Source organism: Bos javanicus, chromosome 5, assembly GCF_032452875.1.
Source record: "Bos javanicus breed banteng chromosome 5, ARS-OSU_banteng_1.0, whole genome shotgun sequence".
NCBI classification, from domain to species: domain Eukaryota; kingdom Metazoa; phylum Chordata; class Mammalia; order Artiodactyla; family Bovidae; genus Bos; species Bos javanicus.
This window is the reverse complement of record NC_083872.1, coordinates 49,687,702-49,707,716: the sequence shown is the minus strand read 5'-3', so window position 1 is coordinate 49,707,716 and position 20,015 is coordinate 49,687,702. Positions and strand designations below refer to the sequence as shown.

General features: G+C 40.7%; 1 protein-coding gene across 1 annotated transcript in view; it reads left to right on the top strand.

The window, feature by feature from the left end:
- The window catches only part of TBK1 (TANK binding kinase 1), a 48,261-nt gene extending 42,275 nt beyond the window's left edge, over positions 1-5,986 (top strand). Inside the window, exon 21 of the mRNA XM_061416598.1 lies at positions 1,288-5,986. Within this exon, the coding sequence (XP_061272582.1) occupies positions 1,288-1,339 (52 nt within the window). The 3' untranslated portion in view covers positions 1,340-5,986. The remainder of the gene's footprint in view (positions 1-1,287) is intronic.
- The last annotated feature ends 14,029 nt before the right edge of the window (positions 5,987-20,015 follow it).

Below are 20,015 nucleotides of genomic sequence, written 5' to 3'. Positions count from 1 at the left end.
TATTTTAGTTTGCATTTCTTCTGTTAATAGTGATATCAAACATCTTTTTATATGTTTCTTCTTTTTTTTTTTTTTTCTGTGAATTGCCTGTTAGGTTTTAAAGTCTTTTCCTATTGGTTTATAGCATCTACATAGAAATTATCTCTTTATAACTTCATAAATTTATTCAAACTAGTTTCTTCACAACTTTAGCTAAATTCTAAATTTATCCAGAAAGGCTGAAGATTAGCAAGTAGAAAAGATTATTAAAATTTTTTAACAAAATTTTATTGATATATTGAATCACTTCTGTTTTGTGAAAGAAAATCCCCACTTCCCAAAGCATGTCCAATAAGTCATGTTTTATGTGCTGGCTTGACAATTCATGGGTAACCAGACCTGGCAGAATCATAACTTAAATATTTGAGTGACCACTTAAGGATTTGTGCCAGAACAAGTAATAGAAACCAAGTCTTGTGCACTGTCTCCACATAGATATCTGTCACTTCAGATTTTTTTGTATCTAAAATCACTTGTCATCCTTCCCAACTCAGTTTCCCCTGTAATTTCCTCCTCCTCTTCCCCTTTCTTCTCCTTCCATGAACATAAATTGTTCTAGACACTAGCTCTTTTTTTTGCTTCCTTTCATCATGTTTGGTAGTCTTCCTTCAAACTGTCCCCTGTTGCCCTCATCGGCCTCGTTTAGATCTCCTTCCCTCCCTCGTGAGCCATGGCCATCATCTCCTACCTGTATGCCTGACCAGCCCTTCTCCTCTGCAAACTAATCTTCCCAAATGCTGATCTAATCATACCACCTAAATTCCTGCTACCTAAAAAATCAAATATAAATTTGTACTGAATTCAGAGAATATAATAGTCTGATGCCAGCCTAATCACCCAATTTTATTCCTCCAAATAACATTCTGTTCTAGCAGGATTCCATTCCACACTGTCCCTGACTCCCAGCTCCACATCTTTGTTTATAAATCCCATCCCAAAGAAATTACCCAACCAAAGAAATTACCCAACTCTTCCTAATGCTTTCTAGATTATGTCACTCCTCGTTTTCTCTTAAGAAGTCTTCCCAAGCCATTGAGTTGTATTTTTTCAAATATTTATAATAATACCACTGTGTTTCAAATTAGAGCAAGTGTATTTTGCTCTATTTTCAAAATAGAGCAAATTATAGTTGGTTAACTCTTTAAAAAGAATAGTTTGTTCATCTAAGAAGTATTTTATATTCTTTAAAATGTTAGAGGTCAAATAAATGAATCTTGTGAGATTGCCTTTTCTTCTTTTGTGTTTTAGGTTTGGCTCATTAACCATGGACGGTGGCCTTCGCAATGTCGACTGTCTTTAGCTTTATAAGAAGTTCGAGGCAAGTTTCAGTTTGCACAAGAAAATAATGTCGAGGCATTAAATGAATGCCTGTATAGGTGGTCTCTTGTTTCTATATTTCACTATTTGATGTGGTCATGTAAATATGTATAATATTGTAAATACATAAAAATATATAAATTTTTGGCTGCTGTTAAGATGTAATTTTACCTTTTAACATTGTAATTATATGAGGACATTTGACCTCAGTTAGCACTTAGAAGAAAGCCATGACCGATATTCTGAGATACTGATGGTCGACTTTTCTGAGTAAGGCCAACTAAGTCATGTATCTCCGACTGCCTGCTGAAAACATTTTTTAAGTGGAACCAAAATTGACATCCTTACAATCAGTAAAGGCTGATTGTTGACACGTTTGTAAGTGACAGAATGGTGAGATAGCTTCTGTGAGTGGAGAGCTGAGCCGAACCACTGTTGTACTAAGATCTCAGTTTTTTTGAGAAGGATAAAGTGGCATTATCCCAGTTATCCTCCTATCTGTTTAATTTCAGGTAAATTACTGAGCAAAATTTTTGAAGTGATGAATTATTAAAAACTGTTCATTTTTTATTTTGGCCATAAATGTATAATTGTCATAAAAATTTTAGGATCATTTCAACTGTTTTAGGCTGTACATTTCTTCTTTACTTCTGCTTACTGTTTCATGAAGAAATATCAATAAATTTCTCGATTTTAATGTAACAGTTTGTATTTTTCTGTGTACAACAGTTTGAGAAACAAAAGTTATCTTTTGAAAAATAATGTGGATGGTAATGGTCAATTAGCCTTAGAAATTGGACGAGGGACAATTCTGTGTCTCTTCTAAACCATTGATTCCAAATTTAGTAGAAGTTCTTTCATAAACATACGCTGTACAAACCCAAAAGAGAGCCTTCTCTTTGAAAAATGTACCCAAGGTTCTAGACAAAAGAATTGTGCTCAATACGAAATTATTTTATCCCAGAAGGATTAGGTTTTGGTTTTGGTTTCTCATTTCTTAGATGATTGAAGTATGATCGTGTACAACCTGTATATCATGAAGAGACCATGTTTTAAAGAGTAAATAAATTTTGGCTACTATGGACACTGGAAAACTGAAAACGGATTAGGATGTTATTTGAAATCTCAAATTGATATTTATTGTGGTAGGGAATTTTAAGTGTCACATGTACACATTATAGAAATAAATACATGGGTAAATGACATTACTTTGATTGTGACAGTTATCACCATCAAAAATTGTTTAGTCAGAGAATGTGTGGGGCAAGGGGGTGTTTAATCTCTTATAATTTTAATTTTCCATTTGACCATCTAACATGAATATCTTTAATTGTGTAGTTTAAAAGTTTATGTCACTGAATACTAAGTAATAATTTTACCTAAGTTATATGGTCAGTTAATATATTGGAAAATTTCATTTTTATTCAAGCACCTCTAGAAAAGAACATCAATAAACAAACCCTTGCTGTGGGGACTGTATTTGTATAACTTGTGTAAGTTGTCCTGGTAAGATCAGTTCTTATCCACGCTAATAATTGGTTAAGACTTACTGTTCTGTTCCTCATTACAGCAGCATGTAAATCAAGCACACTTGCTTTCAATAGACTACTCTCAAGAATGCATCTTCATTCAAAACACCTTATGTCAATAAATGCATAGTGACTGCTCTGCTAACCAAATTTTCAGAGTTACTATGTAAGTAAAATTAGCTTTAAAATAAGTTACATCTCTAGTTTAGTAGCTTTTTTTTTTTTTTTCAGTATTTGGATATATTTCCAAAAGACGGAGATTAAAAATATAAAATGTAACAAGTGAAAGAGTTGGTGGATTTAACTCTTTTTTTTTTGGTAGTTTTTTTAAGTTGATGTACAGTAATATACAATATTATATGTTACAGATGTACAATATAGTGATTCACAGTTTTAAAGGTTATATTCCATGTGTAGTCATAAAGTAGTGCCTATATTCCTTGTTGTACAGTATATACGTTTAGCTTATTTTATACACAGTAGTTTGTAGCTCTTCATCCCCTACCGTATTTTGCCCCTCTCTGCTTCTCTCTCCACACTGATAAGCACTAGTTTGTTCTCTTTATCTGTGACTCTATTTCTTTTCTTACTATATTCACTAATTTGTTGTATTTTTTAGAGTCCACATAAAAGTGATATTGTACTGTATCTGTCTTTTTCTGACTTATTTCAGTCATAAGCATAATACCCTCCAAGTCCATCCACATTGTTGCAAATGGTAAACTTTCATTCTTTCCTTATGATTGAGTAGTAGTCCATTATGTATGTATACACCACATCTTTATCCATTCGTCTCTCAGTGAACACTTAGGTTGCTTCTGTATCTTGGCAACTGTAAATAATACAGCTGTGAGTGTTGGGGTGCACATCTCTCTTCAAGTTAGTGTTTGGGGGTTTTTTGGATGTGTACCTCAGGGTAGCTTGCTGTCATATGATAGTTCTACTTTTAGTTCTGCTTTGGTTTTCCGCAGTGACTGATCAGTTTACATTCCCACCAGCAGTGTACAGGGGTTTCCTTTCTCCACATCCTCACCAACGTGTGTTATTTGTGTTCTTTTTCATGATAGCCACTCTGACAGGTGTGAGGTAGGATTTAATTCTTAATGTAAAAAAGAGATTATGGTTCTAATAGAAGAAATAGTCAAAAATGAAATAAGTGAATGTAAATTATGTGGGGAAAATAGGGATATCTTTTAGTAAATAAAGAAATTAGAGGTTAGGGAAGAAATGTGGAAAATAATCCCATCATATCTTCTAAAGCTCCCATTTCCATTATTTTGGAAATGACCAAATACTGTGTAAGTGGCTTATAGCCCTTGTTAACACTGTCAGAGTGTCTCTTACTAGATATAAAAGATCTTTTCCTCAAAATATTCCTTTAAAAAACATAATACCTACATCAGTAAGTTATCCAGAATGTGTTTTTGTTTGTTTTTCTGGGGTTTCTTTAAGCGATGAAGTTTGCTTTTTGTGGTGGTCTGTGCTGAAAGAGGTTTGTTATTTGGAATTGAGAAAGGAATTACAAATTATCAGTAGGTATAAACAGTCTCAACTGAAATGTCAGAACTTTTATTGTCCCATCAGAATCACAGCCACAACAAGAGCTAGTCTTTTTATCTTTGAACTGACTCCACTCAGAAGGGCATTTTTCACCTTGTACTTTTTGTCTCTGAGGAAGTGCTGTAGAAAAGTTACAGTTACTCAAACATTTAAAATGTGCGGGGGCAGACACTGAAAACATAAAGAAGTCTTAATGCTGTCATTTTGGGCAAGATCCACCAGCCTACATCCTATTTTTAGGAAGAGGAGAGTATCAGAAAGTCTTACACTATGGTTTTAATTGGATTTTCTCCCCCAATTGTCACTTATAAGCAGACTCCTAAGCAAATTCATAAGAACTCATGGAAGTAGAGTAGGAAACAAAAACATCTGACTTGGAAACAGAAACTGGTAATAAAATAGTTTCCTTTTGTGGGTGTGTATAAGTCAGCTCCAAAAATGTAGTGTGTCACATAAAAAAAGCACTGTCCAAATGTTACATCAGGCTGTTTTAAGGACTAATGTATGAATAAGTTTATTTCTTTTGACATAAACAGAATGCACAAAGATCAGTTGTTAGATGTAGTTCCAGGACTGATGATGGGTGTTTATCTTTTATACACTTCTTGACTTGTAAGAATCAAATTCATTCTTTCTGCGATAGATTCCTGCCAAGGTTTAAAATACATTTCATTTTTCTGATAAAAAAATGTGCAAAACAAATGGGATCAAGGCTGTGGCTTTTAGAAGTAGCTTGTTAAACACCAGCAAGTCCTGCAGACTGCCGTTGCCAATTCTGTTGGATGCTGTGTTAGTGGATACTGGTGACTTTGTCCCTGTGAGAAAGTAATTGTAATTCTTTGGAGGAGGTGGGGCAGGGGTGGTGTCTATACTTAAAAATTATCAAGTGTTGCATTAGGTTAGAGTTTCTGAAGCTTAAAACTCTTGCTTTAGAAAGAACATCTATTAATACAGTTTCTAGTTATGAGGGCTAAGGTCCAAAGGACAGACCAAAGGAATGACAGAGGAAGGGGATTTAGGGCTGACAGGTGGTCCCCAGACATATTGGCTGAGAGAGAGTTCACAGCTAAAGTGTCACATGCGGGTGTTACTGTGTTTTCCTCATCCACGCTCTCGTGGAGGGCTGTTCTGAAGCACTCAATAGTACTGGCTATGGCCATCAAAAGTGACTTTAACAAGACATTCAGAAGAATAGCCCGGCTCTTTTACTGGTTCCCCAGGTCACTAACCTGCTCAAAGAATCGGAAATCCAAGTTGCTCTGGAGCCAGGGGCGAGGTAAGATATCTGAGGCTAATGCTTCATTTGAATACATTTTTTTCTGTTAGTAAAATGGAGCCTCTCTCAAGTAGGGAGGAAAAAAAAAAGCTCTTAAAACCTTTAAAAAGTTACTTAACATGGTTTTCTGAGAGAAAATTAAGAGAAAGCAATTTGAAGATGAGATATTAAAAGCCATGAACATTTTATAATCCAGTTTTGCTCTATAGGCATTTGGGTTTGGAGACGTTTTCTAAAGAGAGATGGAGAATGCTTAGCTTTTTTTTTTTTTTAAAAAAAAGGAGCTCTTATCAGTGAATCTCAATTTGCTTGTGGAATTAAAATACCTTAGAATAAGCAAAAAAAGAATAATCAAATACATTCCCCTTCTCACAGAAAATTTAAAAAGTCAATGGACCATTTTATTTCTTTGGGTCAGTTTATACAGCATATTTTAGTCAAGCATTAAGGTAAGATTTTAAAGCACCTTCTGTGTACCACTGCATTTCCGTCTGGTCCTGCCTGGCTGGAATATGAGGAGTCCTAGGACGGGGTGGAGGGAAAAGGATACCTGGCTCCTTCTGCAGAGCCCAGCTCTCACTTTCCTAGCCTGCACCTGGGGGAGGTCTGGGAGTGCCGCTGGGAACGAGGTGAGCAGACGCTCTTCCTTCAGTGTCTCATCTTGCAGCGGACTCAAAACTTAGAGCTTTTTGACACCCATGTGGCTCTGCATGTTATATAAGAGCTTAACGTTTACCCTTTGTCTGGTAGGTAATCCAGCATAATATGATGATATGATAGAAGAGCCACCACCACATCTTCCTTTAACTGATGCAGAAATGACTGTGGGTATCTGATTAAGAACTTTACAAAATGTAGGGCCTAGTACATTTCAGTCATCTCTTTTTCCTTAAACTGATACTTCCATTCTTTTTCACTATCAAAATGTGTATAATCTAGCTTAATAGTTTAAAACTCTCAGGGGATGGGTGTGTGTGTGCACGTGTGAATTATACTGCAAGGAAGTTAATCTAAATTAAAAGTTATTATATCATTAATAATTATTAAGCATGTTGATGGAAATAGTACATCTAGATCAAAACCTGCCACACAAGTTCTGAATAGATGTCTGCTTCTATTTCTAGTCCTAATGGTGCATTCAAGAAAGCTAATTTTTGATCCTTGAAAGCAAAAAAAAAAAAAAAAGTGTTGTAGGTTCTCCAAATGGGAGCCTAGATATATGTGTTAAATATGAATATGGTGTTTCACTCCTCTGGATTCCTGTTACTATTCCTGCTAGCTGAGAAGTATTGAGGTCATTACTGAAAAGAGGACACTGAAAAAAAAAAATGACTGATTGAAATTGGGGGTGTTGATGTAGCCTCTGGCTACATTAATGTCTTAGAATTAGACGGACCTTAAATGTCCGTGAGCCCAAGAACAAATGCAAAATTAAACAACTGGGATTTCTTAAAGAAGCGTAATAATTTGCCCAAGACACGGAGCTGAAAAGTGACATAGTCCGGGGAAGTGAATTTTGGTTTCATCTTTGCCTGAGTTTGAGCTCTTCACCCCACTTCAGAGCCCTCCTGGATCTGTTCCCCCAAATCATGAGAACATAGCCCTTCTACTTGCTGCATTGATCTCATCTCTAGAAGAGAGGGGGAGTCTGTGAAACTACGAGAAGTTCAACTTACGAAGCTTCAAATTTTTAATTTCGTACTTATAAGTGCTTTAGAAACAGCAGACCTTTTTGGAACACCCGGAGGCATGAAAGCAAGTACTTTTGGAAATGCAGTGTTTCCTGTGACATGGTTTTCTAGACAGATCCGGAAAGTTCAAAGTAGAACACCTTTGAAAATACCAAAAAGCCTATGTTACAGGATGAATCTTCTCTAGGCTCAAAACTTTCTTTTTTTGAGAGCATATAAAGTAATAATAGAAATTGCAACAAAGCTTCTGTTTCCCAGATGTCAAATCTATTATTTTCATCTCAGCTCCTGCTGGAGGACATAGGGAGAAATTGGCAAGGACCCGCCTTTAGCTTCTTTTAGTCACCAAAATACCAGCATGGTGATAGACCCATGGTAGGACATGCTCAGTGCTGTTGATGAAATGTGTGGTTAAGATGTTTTAATTCTTCATCCCACCCTCTCACCTGACCCAGCAGGCACACAAAAGAACACAAACATGCATACATACACACAGCATCTAATCAAGTCTTGTCAACGGCGATTTTAGGACTGGTCACTATCAAATGATTTGGATGATTTGTCAAGAGAATTGAGAACTCATTCATGATAATGACCAGGAGTGCCAACCCAAGAAATTAAGGGACCAGAAGTCTCCCCCTCTCCCACCCCCCAAACGATTTGGCTGTGATTTCTATAGCCATCCACCTACTTGGTTTCAGCTAATGAAGCTGGGGATTCCACAGTTTCTCTGTCCCAGGAGGGGTTTAAAATGCAACAAAACAAAACATTTACAGGACTAATCCTGAGAATCTGGTTCCCTGGGGAAGAAAGAAGAGCAAGGATTTCCTCAATTCTGTCCCCTCCCACTGCTTTGAGTTGCTGAACCCCCTCTGGGAATCCAGAATAGTGTTACTTCTAGAGCAGCTACATTTTCCAAACCCAAGGTGTCAGGCACAGGGACGTGGTGTGAAGGGATGGGAGCTGACCATTGATTGATTGCAGGGGAAAGAAAGATGCCCACGTTTTTTTCTCTGAGATCACTTCTCTGTTCATTTGCTTAATACCACATGGGCTTCCTTGTTTGGACGCTACTGTGTAGATAAAAATGTCCCTGTAGGTCCAGAAACCCCTCTTTGCCCCCCAGGTCTGCCAGGCTTCAGCAAGTGCTCTCTCTAAAGATCAGCTCCCAAATTTGTATATGATCCAGAGTCACTTATAGCCTAAGACCAAAGACTGAATATGGGGATGGAAAAAGCAAGCTGCAACAAGCACAAATGTTTTTAACAAAGTGGCCTTCACCTCGGGCTGATCTGCCCACAACCCAGTTCTGAGTGGGTCAGTTGACCAGGGAGGGGCTGGAAAGCTGGTGGTGGAAGGGAGGTCCAGAGTCCCATTGGATTGCTGTTGTCACTTGCTAGCTGTTCTGGCTTCAGTCATTCTTCCTTCTTCCCTTCCTTCCTCCCATCATGCTCCCAGCTTCCCCCAGAGTGAGGTTTCTAAAGCACATGTATGCTCCCGTCACTGTCCCTCCCGAGTCACACACTGCATTGTAGCTTCCTGCTGCTTACAGTTTTGTTTTGGTTTTTTTTCTGATTCTCCTGCACCACTTATGCCCAGAACACCTCTCATGATGCTCCATGGTGTCAAGGTGCAGGGTCTAAAGAGGGCGCCATTGCTCTATTTGAGATCCGCTGACTTTTAAGGTACTGACTCCTTTGTATGCCATTCAAGGCCCAGCTCGATCCAGCCTACATAGCCAGTCCCATCTCCACATACTTCCTACATTGCATCCTCTGCAATAACTACATCAGCATCCACGTCGTGCTGATACACAGACTCAGATGCCTGTAAAATTCCAGGTGTGACTTAACCAAAAGGAAAGACTTCCCTTGTGGCTCAGCTGGTAAAGAATCTGCCTGCAATGTGGGAGACCTGGGTTCAATCCCTGGGTTGGGAAGATCCCCTAGAGAAGGCAATAGTTACCCACTCCAATATTCTTGCCTGGAGAATTTCATGGATAGAGGAGCCTGGCGGGCTACCCACAGTACATGGGGTTGCAAAGAGTAGGACACAACTGAATGACAAACACTTTCATTAACCAAAAGGAAAAGTATCGGGTATAAGACAAATGGGAAATGGGGGGATTCTGGCAACCTGAAGAGCTCAGGTTCCGACTTCATCCTGTTGATCCAGTTGTTGGGCATCAGGTCTTAGAGTTTCAAATACCTTTTTGTTCATCTGCTCATCAAACTTTATACCTGTTTCAAGATACTTGTACTTCTCTTATGGCGCTTGTTACCATCTTGTACTTTGATTGTCGTTTGTGTACATTTCTTACCTCTTCTAAACTGTTCATCTGAGAGGGACTAACCAAAAGTTCATGTCCTCCTTTTCAGAAGCTCTGAAAGCATCCTCTCCTCTTTTTCCTCCTTTTTTTCTCTCTCACTTTTTGGCAGACCTGACTAGCAAAGCTGTCCTGGGGCACAGGCATCTCTTGTCCTCATTGTCTCTCTGGAAGAGACATACACATTCTTCCACTATTTTCAGCCTTTTAAAGCCCCATATACTCCGCCTACTTGCGATCATAATGAGCTTCGGCTGTGGAATGGGGAAACAGGCTGGTAGGTGGCATCAATGAGTGTGGGTGAGATTCTGCAGACCTAGAATTTATTTGATTCTGCCCTGAAGTTTTTCAAAGCTGACTTTTCTACTGTTATCCGTTCTGGAGTTTCTTTTCTTCTGGTAGGGTGATCAGGAACATAGAGATCTGCTGTCAGAACCGACTTGAGAATACACATCAATTGATTCCTTGCAGCCACTGTGATGTGTAAAAGGAACAGTTGAAAGAGACATGATGTCAGCTCATTACTTCTGCCCCACAGGCTGCAAACAGCCACAAATATGACAAGCCGGGTGAACAAGGGAGGGAGGGAGGTCAGTAGTGACCTCATCCCCCCACAGCTACTCATTATTCTAATTATTCTGAGGACCACAGCCACTTCTCAGTGTGAGACCACAGGTCCTCTTACTTCAGAACGTCCTGGGGTGATTGTTAAAACTTTGCCTCCCAAACCTCCAGCCTAAGGACCCGTACTCCTGGGGGAGGGGCTGTGACACTGCAGCTTTAACAAGCTCCCCAGGCGGTGCTCATGCTGTCTTCATCCCCGGCCTACTGAACTACACACCCCTACCTTCGGGTCTCAGTAAATCCTCCACGCTGCACTGCTGTCCACGGTCGCCATCAGAGCACAAGGACCAAGAACTTGGGTGAGCTCAGAGCCTGGCTTGGCCACATACTGGTAAGAAAGCAACTTCCCCTCTCTGCCACAGCATCTTCTTTGATAATATAAGGATGATAATAACAGTACTTATTGCTTAGGATATTAAGAATTAATGCTTACAAAGTGCCAGGTTCCTGGCTCAGTAAATTGTAGCTCCATTTCCCAATCCTGGAATTCCTAAACTTCCATCCATAGGCCATTGTTGCAATTTTTTGCCATATTTGCATAAGCCTCTACTAGAATTCACTTAATACATATATATATATATTACTAAATAATATACCCATTTTACTTAGCATCATCCTAAGAAGAAATACCTGGAAAATAATTGACTTGGTGTACTATTATATTTTTACACATTAAAATGTGTATATGATTCAGGAAAATGTAAACTGTTCATTTCAGATACCACCATGGTAAGTCTACCTACCACCAGCGGGAAACCCTGATCAAATCCAACTTCAGTTCATGAAACAGACTCAGGTTAAGTGGATTTTCAAAAGTCATACAGGGAGTGGTGGGCAAAGGCAGAACTAGAGGAATTCAGGTCTCCTTCTAACTAGGGCAATGCTCCTTCCTTCACATCAACCTGGTGCTTATACAGTGTTCTAAAAGATACATTGAAATGTACCGAAAATAGAACTTTCCTTCCTGAGTCTGATGTCAGTAAACGGAAAATACCCTTATACATTAAATTGGCTACAAAGGAAAGCTCTCTTTAGCCTTGAGAAGACATTGAAAGTGCAGGTTCATCTAATTTTATCCCTAATAGCCTCTAAGCGGGTGTTGGAGAACAACACACAAGACAGGTGATGCTGAGAAGCCAAGCTTCTGGGACTGACCTGTGCAGCTAGGGCTCCTGGTAATGGGGCAGACAGGCCTGTGCCTGCAGAGGGGCAGCCAGGGCAGGCTCTCCTCCCCCTCACAAGCTTGACCTCACCTAAGTTACTTGACCTTTCTGGACCTCAGTCTGTAATATTCTCATAGGATTGTTGGAAATTTTAAGTACCATCTAGGGAAAATGCTTAATACGGTGGGGGTGGGGTGCTTTTCTTGTTTCCTTTTTTTTTTTTTTGGCTGTGCTGGGTCTTTGTTGCGCATATAGGCTTCTCTAGTTGGGCTTAGTTGCCCCATGGCATGTGGGATCTTACTTCCCCGACCAGGGATCAAACCCATGTCTCCAACACTGGAAGGTGGATTCTTAATCACTGGATCACCAGGGAAGTCTCTTGTGTGTTTTCCTAGACTGAATGATCATATGCAAAGAAATACAATTAGCCTTGAAGTCAGAGCTTGAAAGGAATAAGGTATAGAAAACCTGCTACACCTGGTGGTCAGAACTTTAGTGTCTTTCCTGATCAAGTGAGTTCATAATTCTATGTATCTTTAATACAGAATGCAGCTACTCCCCCACAGTCAAGCTTTCAGGGAGTGCAATTAAGCACCATGTTAAGCTAATTGGTAGTTCTTTGCAGGGGTTCATGTTGAAGGTGCAGTGCGTCTCTGGTTTTCATTGGGAAACCATTCATCTCCTACTTGGAGTTGATCCAAGGGTGAACACATGACCCAAGCCTGGCCAGACAGCATTTTTTAACACCCAGACATAGACATGTAAGTCCATCCAACCAGAGTCAGTCCTGGATCTTTCGATGGAACTTAGGAAATCCAGAAGCACTCTGTCTGCTAGATGCATGCCAGGAGCTGCTGACAGTCATCTTGCCGCCCTGAGAGAAGACATTCTTGAAGATGGAGCCATCACAGACTGGAGAATGAGGAGATGGAGGTAGAGCAAGGGCCAAAGATCTCGTTTGAGACCGTGGATCCAGCCACACCTGAATCTAATGTATCCTTGCACTTATAGGCAGTATCATTTGTCTGCAAAAATACAGGGAAGCCTAACCAACAGATTATTCATTCGAATTATTGCTGTGACAAGAGAAGAGATAAATCTCAAGGGACTCAATTTTCGTATCTTATGGCAATCAAGCTGGGTGAGACATTTCCATTCAAGTACTATGCACATGCCCTGCTACCTGGGACCCTATACCCTTTTCTGCCAAGCCACTCCCATCTAAAGAGCTTAATCCCATAACTTCGGAGTCACCACAATCAAGATAATGAACACATCCATCACTCCCCACAACCCCCTCATGCGCCTTTATCATCCTTCCCTTTAACCCCTCCTGCCCCCACCACATAACCCCTCATCCACTTTCTGTTGCTGTACATTAGTTTGCACTTTCTGGAATATTCTGTAAATGGATTCTCACAACATGTACTCTTTTTTTTTTTTTTTTGGTCTGGCTTCTTTCACTCAGTATAATTATTTTGAAATTCATTTATATTGTTGTGTATATCAAAATAGTTCCTTTTAAAAAATCACTGAATAGTGTTTAAATATGCCATAATTTGTTTATTAATCTGCTCATGGACATTTGAGTTCTTTCCCAGTTTGCTGCTAAGTCGCTTCAGTTGTGTCCGACTCTTTGCAACCCCATAGATGGCAGCCCACCAGGCTCCTCATCCCTGGGTTTCTCCAGGCAAGAACACTGGAGCAGGTTGCCATTTCCTTCTCCAGTGCATGAAAGTGAAAAGTGAAAGTGAAGTCGCTCAGTCGTGTCTGACCCTCAGCGACCCAATGGACTGCAGCCTTCCAGGCTCCTCCATCCATGAGATTTTCCAGGCAAGAGTACTGGAGTGGGGTGCCACTGCCTTCTTTCCCAGTTTAGGACTATTAAAAAATAATGCTGCTGTGATATTTGTGGACAAGTCTTTGTATTGACAGATCCTTCCCTTCCTCTTGGGTAAATACATAGCAGTGGTATGGCTGAGTCATATGGTAGCTATACATTTAATTTTTTAAGACACTGTCCAAATATTCTTCCAAAGTGGTCCTACCACTTCACATCTGCAACAGCAGCATGTGAGACAGGGTTCCAGTAGGTCCTCCCCAGGACGTGCTATGGTCACTTTTCTGTTTTAGCCATTCTAGCAGGTGTCTGGCAGCATCGCAGTGTGCTTTTAACTCGCATTTCTCTAATGACTAATAATATCTAGCCTCTTTTCATGTACTTATTTGCCTGTGTGTCTTCTGTTTTTTTGTCTGTTCAAATCTTCTGTTTTTTTGTCTGTTCAAAGTCTGTTCAAATCTTTGGCCCATTTTTTAAAATATATTTTTTATTGTTTGTTTACTCTTGACTGTGCTGGATTGTCATTGCTGTGCATGGGCTTTCTCTAGCTCTGGTGAGTGGGGGCTGAGCTCTAGCTGTGGGCGTGTGGGCTTCTCTTGTGGCAGCTCACGGGCTCAGAGCACGGGCCCAGGAGTTGTGGCACACAGGCTTAGTTGCCTTTTGATATGTGGAATCCTCCCGGATCAGGGATCAAACCCATGTCCCCTGCACTGGCAGGCGGATTCTTAATCACTGGACCACCAAGGAAGCCCTGGTCCATTTTTTATATTGACTGTTTACTTTCTGAATGTTAAGTTTTGAGATGCATTGTATTTTTCTGCATCAGATTTGGAAATATTGACTCCGTCTTTTCATTCTCTTGACAGTGTCTTTTGAAGAGAAGAGGCTCTTAATTTTGATAAAATCTGATTTGCAATTTTTCTTTTATTAATTACACTTTTGGTGTCTTATCTAAGAAATCATTGCTTAACCCAAAGTCATAAAGATTTCCTCCTATGTGTTCTTCTAGAAATTGTATGCCTTTAGGCCTCACATTTAGATCTGTGATACATTTTGAATAAATTCTTATACATCATGAGAGGTATGAAGTCTATTTTAAAATATGCAAAAAACATATGATGTCCAACTGCCCCAGCACCATTTGTTAAAAAGATTATCCTTTCTCCACTGAATTTTGTTCTTCGTTGAAAATCAGTTGACCAAGTACGTGTGGGTTTATTTCTGGACTTTCTACTCAAATACTGTTTTATTTTACTGTGGTAAATATATATATATAACAGAAATATTGCTATTTTAACCATTTTTACATATACAATTGGGTGGCATTAATTCACAATGTTCAACCATCATCACTACTTTTTCCATTGAAAAAGTGAACATATTTAAAATCTCACTTTTTCCTTGAAAAATACTTGGAAATTTTGAACTGCATTCCATCACACTCCCAGTTTTATTTTAATGTAAAAAGTAATGTTGATGCTTCAGAAAGATGAACCATATTGGCCTTTACCTTTATGAGGATTCCACGACACCCCTCACTCCCTATTTGTGCAAACTCCAACTCAGAGGAAATCAGAACTACGGAGACCTCACAGGTCATCTAGAAGCGCCCCTTCGTTTTACAGATGCGAAAATTGAGAACCCAGATCACACACGGTAAATGACAGAGCCAGCTGAGGAATAAGAAAGGCTATTTTGGGGCTGCTGAGGGTTTGTACCAAATCCTGACCTCTTCCTTCTATGAGATCTGCCTTTGGTGAAATCAACTCCCCTCTCTGCCTCCAGGCACCAGAAAAGTGAAGCAAGGCTACCACCATCCTCACAGGACTAACCCGAAAGTTTAACCAAGGGATAAAAATGCTTCAAAGTTGACAACGGGGTGATCAGGGACAGAAGAGCACAGCCACGCGGGAGAGAAGCTTCCAGTTCTCACAGGAGGCAAGAGCGACACTCAACAGCAGTTCATGCTCTCAGGAACTTCGGGTTTTCAGTGCAAAGATAAAACAGTCCCACTGACGGACCTGCTTGAAGAAGGCAGGCTCACTTCTCCTAATTCTTGACTGCTGTTGTAAGGGGTTCCTTTTCCCCAAACAGTGGGACTTGTGACCTGACTTAGTGTATGATACTTTCCTAGTATCCTTGGAAGTCGTTAAAACCTGTTACCCAATTAACAGCCTTGCTCATAAATGCATATTTTCTTAATAGGAAAAGCACAGGGCTTCCTTCAACAACAATTATAGTATCAGTGGGTAACCTGTCTGGAGAGGCTTACTATGATGCTGGACATCATTCTAAGCAGTTTTTTCTTGTTTGGCTACACCACTCTGCATGTGGGATCTTAGTTCCCCAACCAGGGATTGAACCCATGCCCCTTATATTTGAAGGGGGGGATCTTAACTGCTGGACCACCCTGGAAGTCCTTTAAGTCCTTATCAAAAGTCAGTGCAGTGGGGACTATCTTACAGAAGACATAATGGAGGCACAGAGAGGTTAAATAAATTGCCAAAAGCCACACAGCTCACCTCGATCATCACCTCTGTGTCCAGAGGCCTTCCTAACGACAATACAGGCATCTCCAGATAAGACTGTGGACTAGGAAACCCTTGCCCTCTCCTGGCCTGATTTATAGACCTGGCTGTGAGAGTTTGACAGCCCTGACGAACAGGGCTGCTGAGCACGCTGGTGGCCAGTTGGAAAAATACACGAAGCCAGGGAGTGGAAGGAGGCCTGGCCGCCTGGTGGGCTCTGAGTCACATAGGTCAGCGGGAGCTGGCCCACTCAGCCTGTCACCCTCAGCTGTCTCTCTGCTGCACACGGAGCCAGGGCTTGGAGATGGGAACGGCGATTTATAAGCTCTCAGGCAAAATCAACTTTCGGGTGAAGAAAACCCACATACCCGGTAGGTTCCCCTGGTTCTGACTATCTGACGGCACCCGGGCCACTGGGAGGACTGTCTTGACATTGGTTCAGTTGTTCGTGCCTTTGATGTTACAGAAGGACCCAGCTGGCCTTCAGGGCTGGGGATAAAAGCTTCAACGGGGACTGCTGTTTGGGTTTCTTGTCATCTGAGTTCTTTTATAAGCCAGCTCACAAGTAAGCTTTATTTTCTTGTAGACCAATGTGCTTTCAAATGTTGCATGAGTTAAACAAAGGGTGGTGACAGCAAAGCCCTGCAGCTTCTTTCTATTACAGGACAGCTCAGAGGTTTAATTTTCCATAACAGATGGAACAGTAACTCCAGCATTATTTTGACCAGTTATAAATATCAAAGACATGTGTTTTGCTGGCTAGATTCTTCCTAAAAGGATTCAAGGACCTCCAGGGGTTAGTCCTCGGCTCCCAAATCTTTCTTGAGGAGCAACAGAAATTGCCTTTGGGCTCACGGTGTAGACGGGGTGATGGAAGCTATCTGGTGATAGGGGCACCGGTATGATCAGGAGAGTTTCTAATAGCTTCAGCTGTCGGTAGATCTTCATTGGCAACAAAATCGAAATGAGGGTTTAACAGAGAATAAGTAAAAGAGGGGTACCTCCCACTTTTCTCTTGCCAGTGATGGATAGAGTGCCCGTCCTGAGGCTATAAAGGCCTCTGCAAGGCTGTGGGGGAGCAGGAGGCGGCGCTGCTGTATGTTCCTGCGTGTATTTGGAGTGAGAAGGTGACAGGGGCTGGCATGGACCCAGAGAGGAATTCTACCTGGTTTTAAGCCATCAGCTGTCTTGTTTCTTTGCGTGAGTAGCAAGATGCTGGTCTTAATGCTAAGCAATGGAAAATGTTGCCAGGGCTGTGTGTCTGCCACACGACCGTATCATTACTATTGTGTAGAGGTTCTTACAAAACCAATAAGTGGTTGTGTTTCTAGAATTGCTTGCCTGGTCCTCAGGCAAATCATTGTCGTGTTTGATCATATCTAAGACACTATCGATTGTGATGCTTTATGAACCACAAAGAAAGGAAAATGCTGGACTTCCCTGGTGGTCCAGTGGTTAAGACTCCGTGCTTCCACTGCAGGGGTCATGGGCTCAATCCCTGGTCAGGGAACTAAATCCCACATGCCAAGTGGAGCAGTCAGTAAGTAAACAAATTTAAACTGATTAAAAAAAAAAAAAAAACACCTTTAAAAAAGGAAAGGAAAATGTTGTCAATTAGATGATAAATCATTCATTGTAAGACAGTTCACTTCAGAGATGTTTACATGGTTTTAAAAAGTGCCTTTAGTATAGATGAAATTTGGTAGATAGCCTTCCAAAGTTCCTTTTAGTCTTGTAAAACAGTGCTTCCTCATAAAAGTATCCCCATCCCATTAAAACTTCGTTTACAAGAAGTAGATAAAACTTTCCCAAATTGGGTTTTGCTTTCTCTTTTTTGAAGTATGCTTTTCATAAAAGGAAATAGTGGGCCTGCTGTAGGCTTGACATTACAGTGAAAGAGATTAAAATTAATTATGAATGAGGGACAAAAATACATCAAAAGAGAGTATGTTTCCTAATATCCTTAGTAAACCTTGAATAGCTTGTAGAATATTTGACTATCACACATCTCTCTAATTCAGTTGGCCTATATTGGGTTTATTAGAACATCAACACATATAAATAATAGCAGTATCAGTCCAGTTCCCAGATAAGAAAGGAGACCTATGGAGCTCTTTAAAAAAATAAGATGGTGCACACCTTGGGAAGGAAAACCATGGAATAAGGGATTGGAGTGCATCTCTGCTCTATGCTCCAAACTTGTCTTGTTGGCTTCTCTGTGACATGTGCCAGGCCTGACCAGCTGTTTTCCTGAAACTTTCTCCTGTCTTGACTTCCTTTTCCACACCCTTGCATCTTTCTCCTCTTGCCTCTTAGGATTTTACTTCTCAGTCTTCCTCACAGCACCCCCTTCAGCATCAGTGAGCTTTCCTCATCCTAGTTCTTACTATGGTAGGGATAGCTGCCACTTTGTGTGAGCTCCTATTCAAGAGGATTCTTGGACTTAACATGCTACATCATTTGAAGGCTCATGGGAGCATGGTGAGGCTCCAAGATGCCCTCTGCTCGCAGAGGGTCACTTGAGCTTCAGAGTGGGCTAATAATTTGTTTAGAGCTTTACAGTAAGTAAGAGGCAGAGGCAGAGTTCAAATCCAAACGGTCTAACCAACAAACTACACTCTTTCCAGTAGGCTACTCTCCCTCTCAGACGGCTCTCAGCCATAACCCAGACTTTGCCATACATCTGAATAAGATAAGTGACTCCCCATCTCTGACCCCGTCTCAGCGCTCCCTCCTGAACTGCAGACTCACTCACCCAGCTACCAGCTGGACATCCTCCTTCATAATCCACTGGCACCTGGATCTCAAACTGCCTAGAGCTCAGCCATTCATCTTTTCTACCAGCATCCTTACCCTGTGGCAGACATGACCTGAAGGACTCATCTTAGAGTCAGTCCTCTTTCTCTGAATCAACACCCTGACAGGACTAGCTGCATTGTTCGCTAGGGCTGCCGTAACGAAACACCAGAGACTGGGTGGCTTAAACACCAGGACTTGATTGTCTTACGGTTCTGGAGGCTGAAAGTCTGAGATCAAGGTGTTGGCAGGTCTGGTTTCTCGGAGGCCTCTACTTTTGGCTAGCAGGTGGACGCCTTCTCTCTGTCCTCACGTGGTTGCTCCTTGGGCTCTGTGTGGCCTGTGTCCTAATACACTTTTTTTTTAAATTGTATATTTATCTTTGGCTGTGCTGGGTCTTTGTTGCTGAATGGGCTTTTTTCAGCGAGCAGGGGCTACTGTTGGTGGCAGGGCTTGGGCTTGTCATTACGGTGGCTTCTCTTGTGGAGCATAGGCTCTAGAGTCCGCAGGCTTCAGTAGCTGCACGTGTGGGCTCAATAATTGCGGTTCCCGGGCTCTGGAGCACAGACTCAGTCGTTCTGGTGCACGGGCTTAGTTGCTACTCGACATGTGGGATCTTCCCAGGTCAGGGATCAAACCCAGGTCTCCGGCATTGGCAGGCAGATTCTTCACCGCTGAACCACCAGGGAAGCCTTCATATACTTTTCTTATAAGAACACCAGTCATATTGCATCAGAGTCCACCCATTTAACCTCATTTTATCTTAATTACTTCTTTAAAGGCATTATCTCCAAATATAATCATATTCTGAGATATGAGGTTAGGTCTTCAACAAAGGAATTTGGGGAGAACACAGTTTATACCATGAGACTAACCTTTAGGCATCTCTAAAATCTGACTTTCCATCTTCATCCCTTTTAGTTCAGAACAATGCCATTTCTTACCATTATGAAACTCTCACCATTATGAATATTATAAGTAATTTGTTTCTGATTACAAAAAGAATTAGATGAACTCTGTATAAAATGTAAAAAAGCACAAATAAAAAATAAACCCCTATAATTGGTAATTGACATATAGCCTTACCTTTTTTCTATGCATATATATTTTAAACACTGAATCATAACAGATTCTCCTTAGTCATTTGACCGTATCATTTAACAGTTTCTCATGCCAATGAATGTTATTCTCCAACATCACTTGTTGATCATGTCACAGTATTCCATCACATGGATGTAATGTAGTAACTGACTTCCCATTGCTTCCGCATTTCTACCATTACAGTGAAGATCCTGCATCATAAGTCTTTCCTCACATCATGATTAT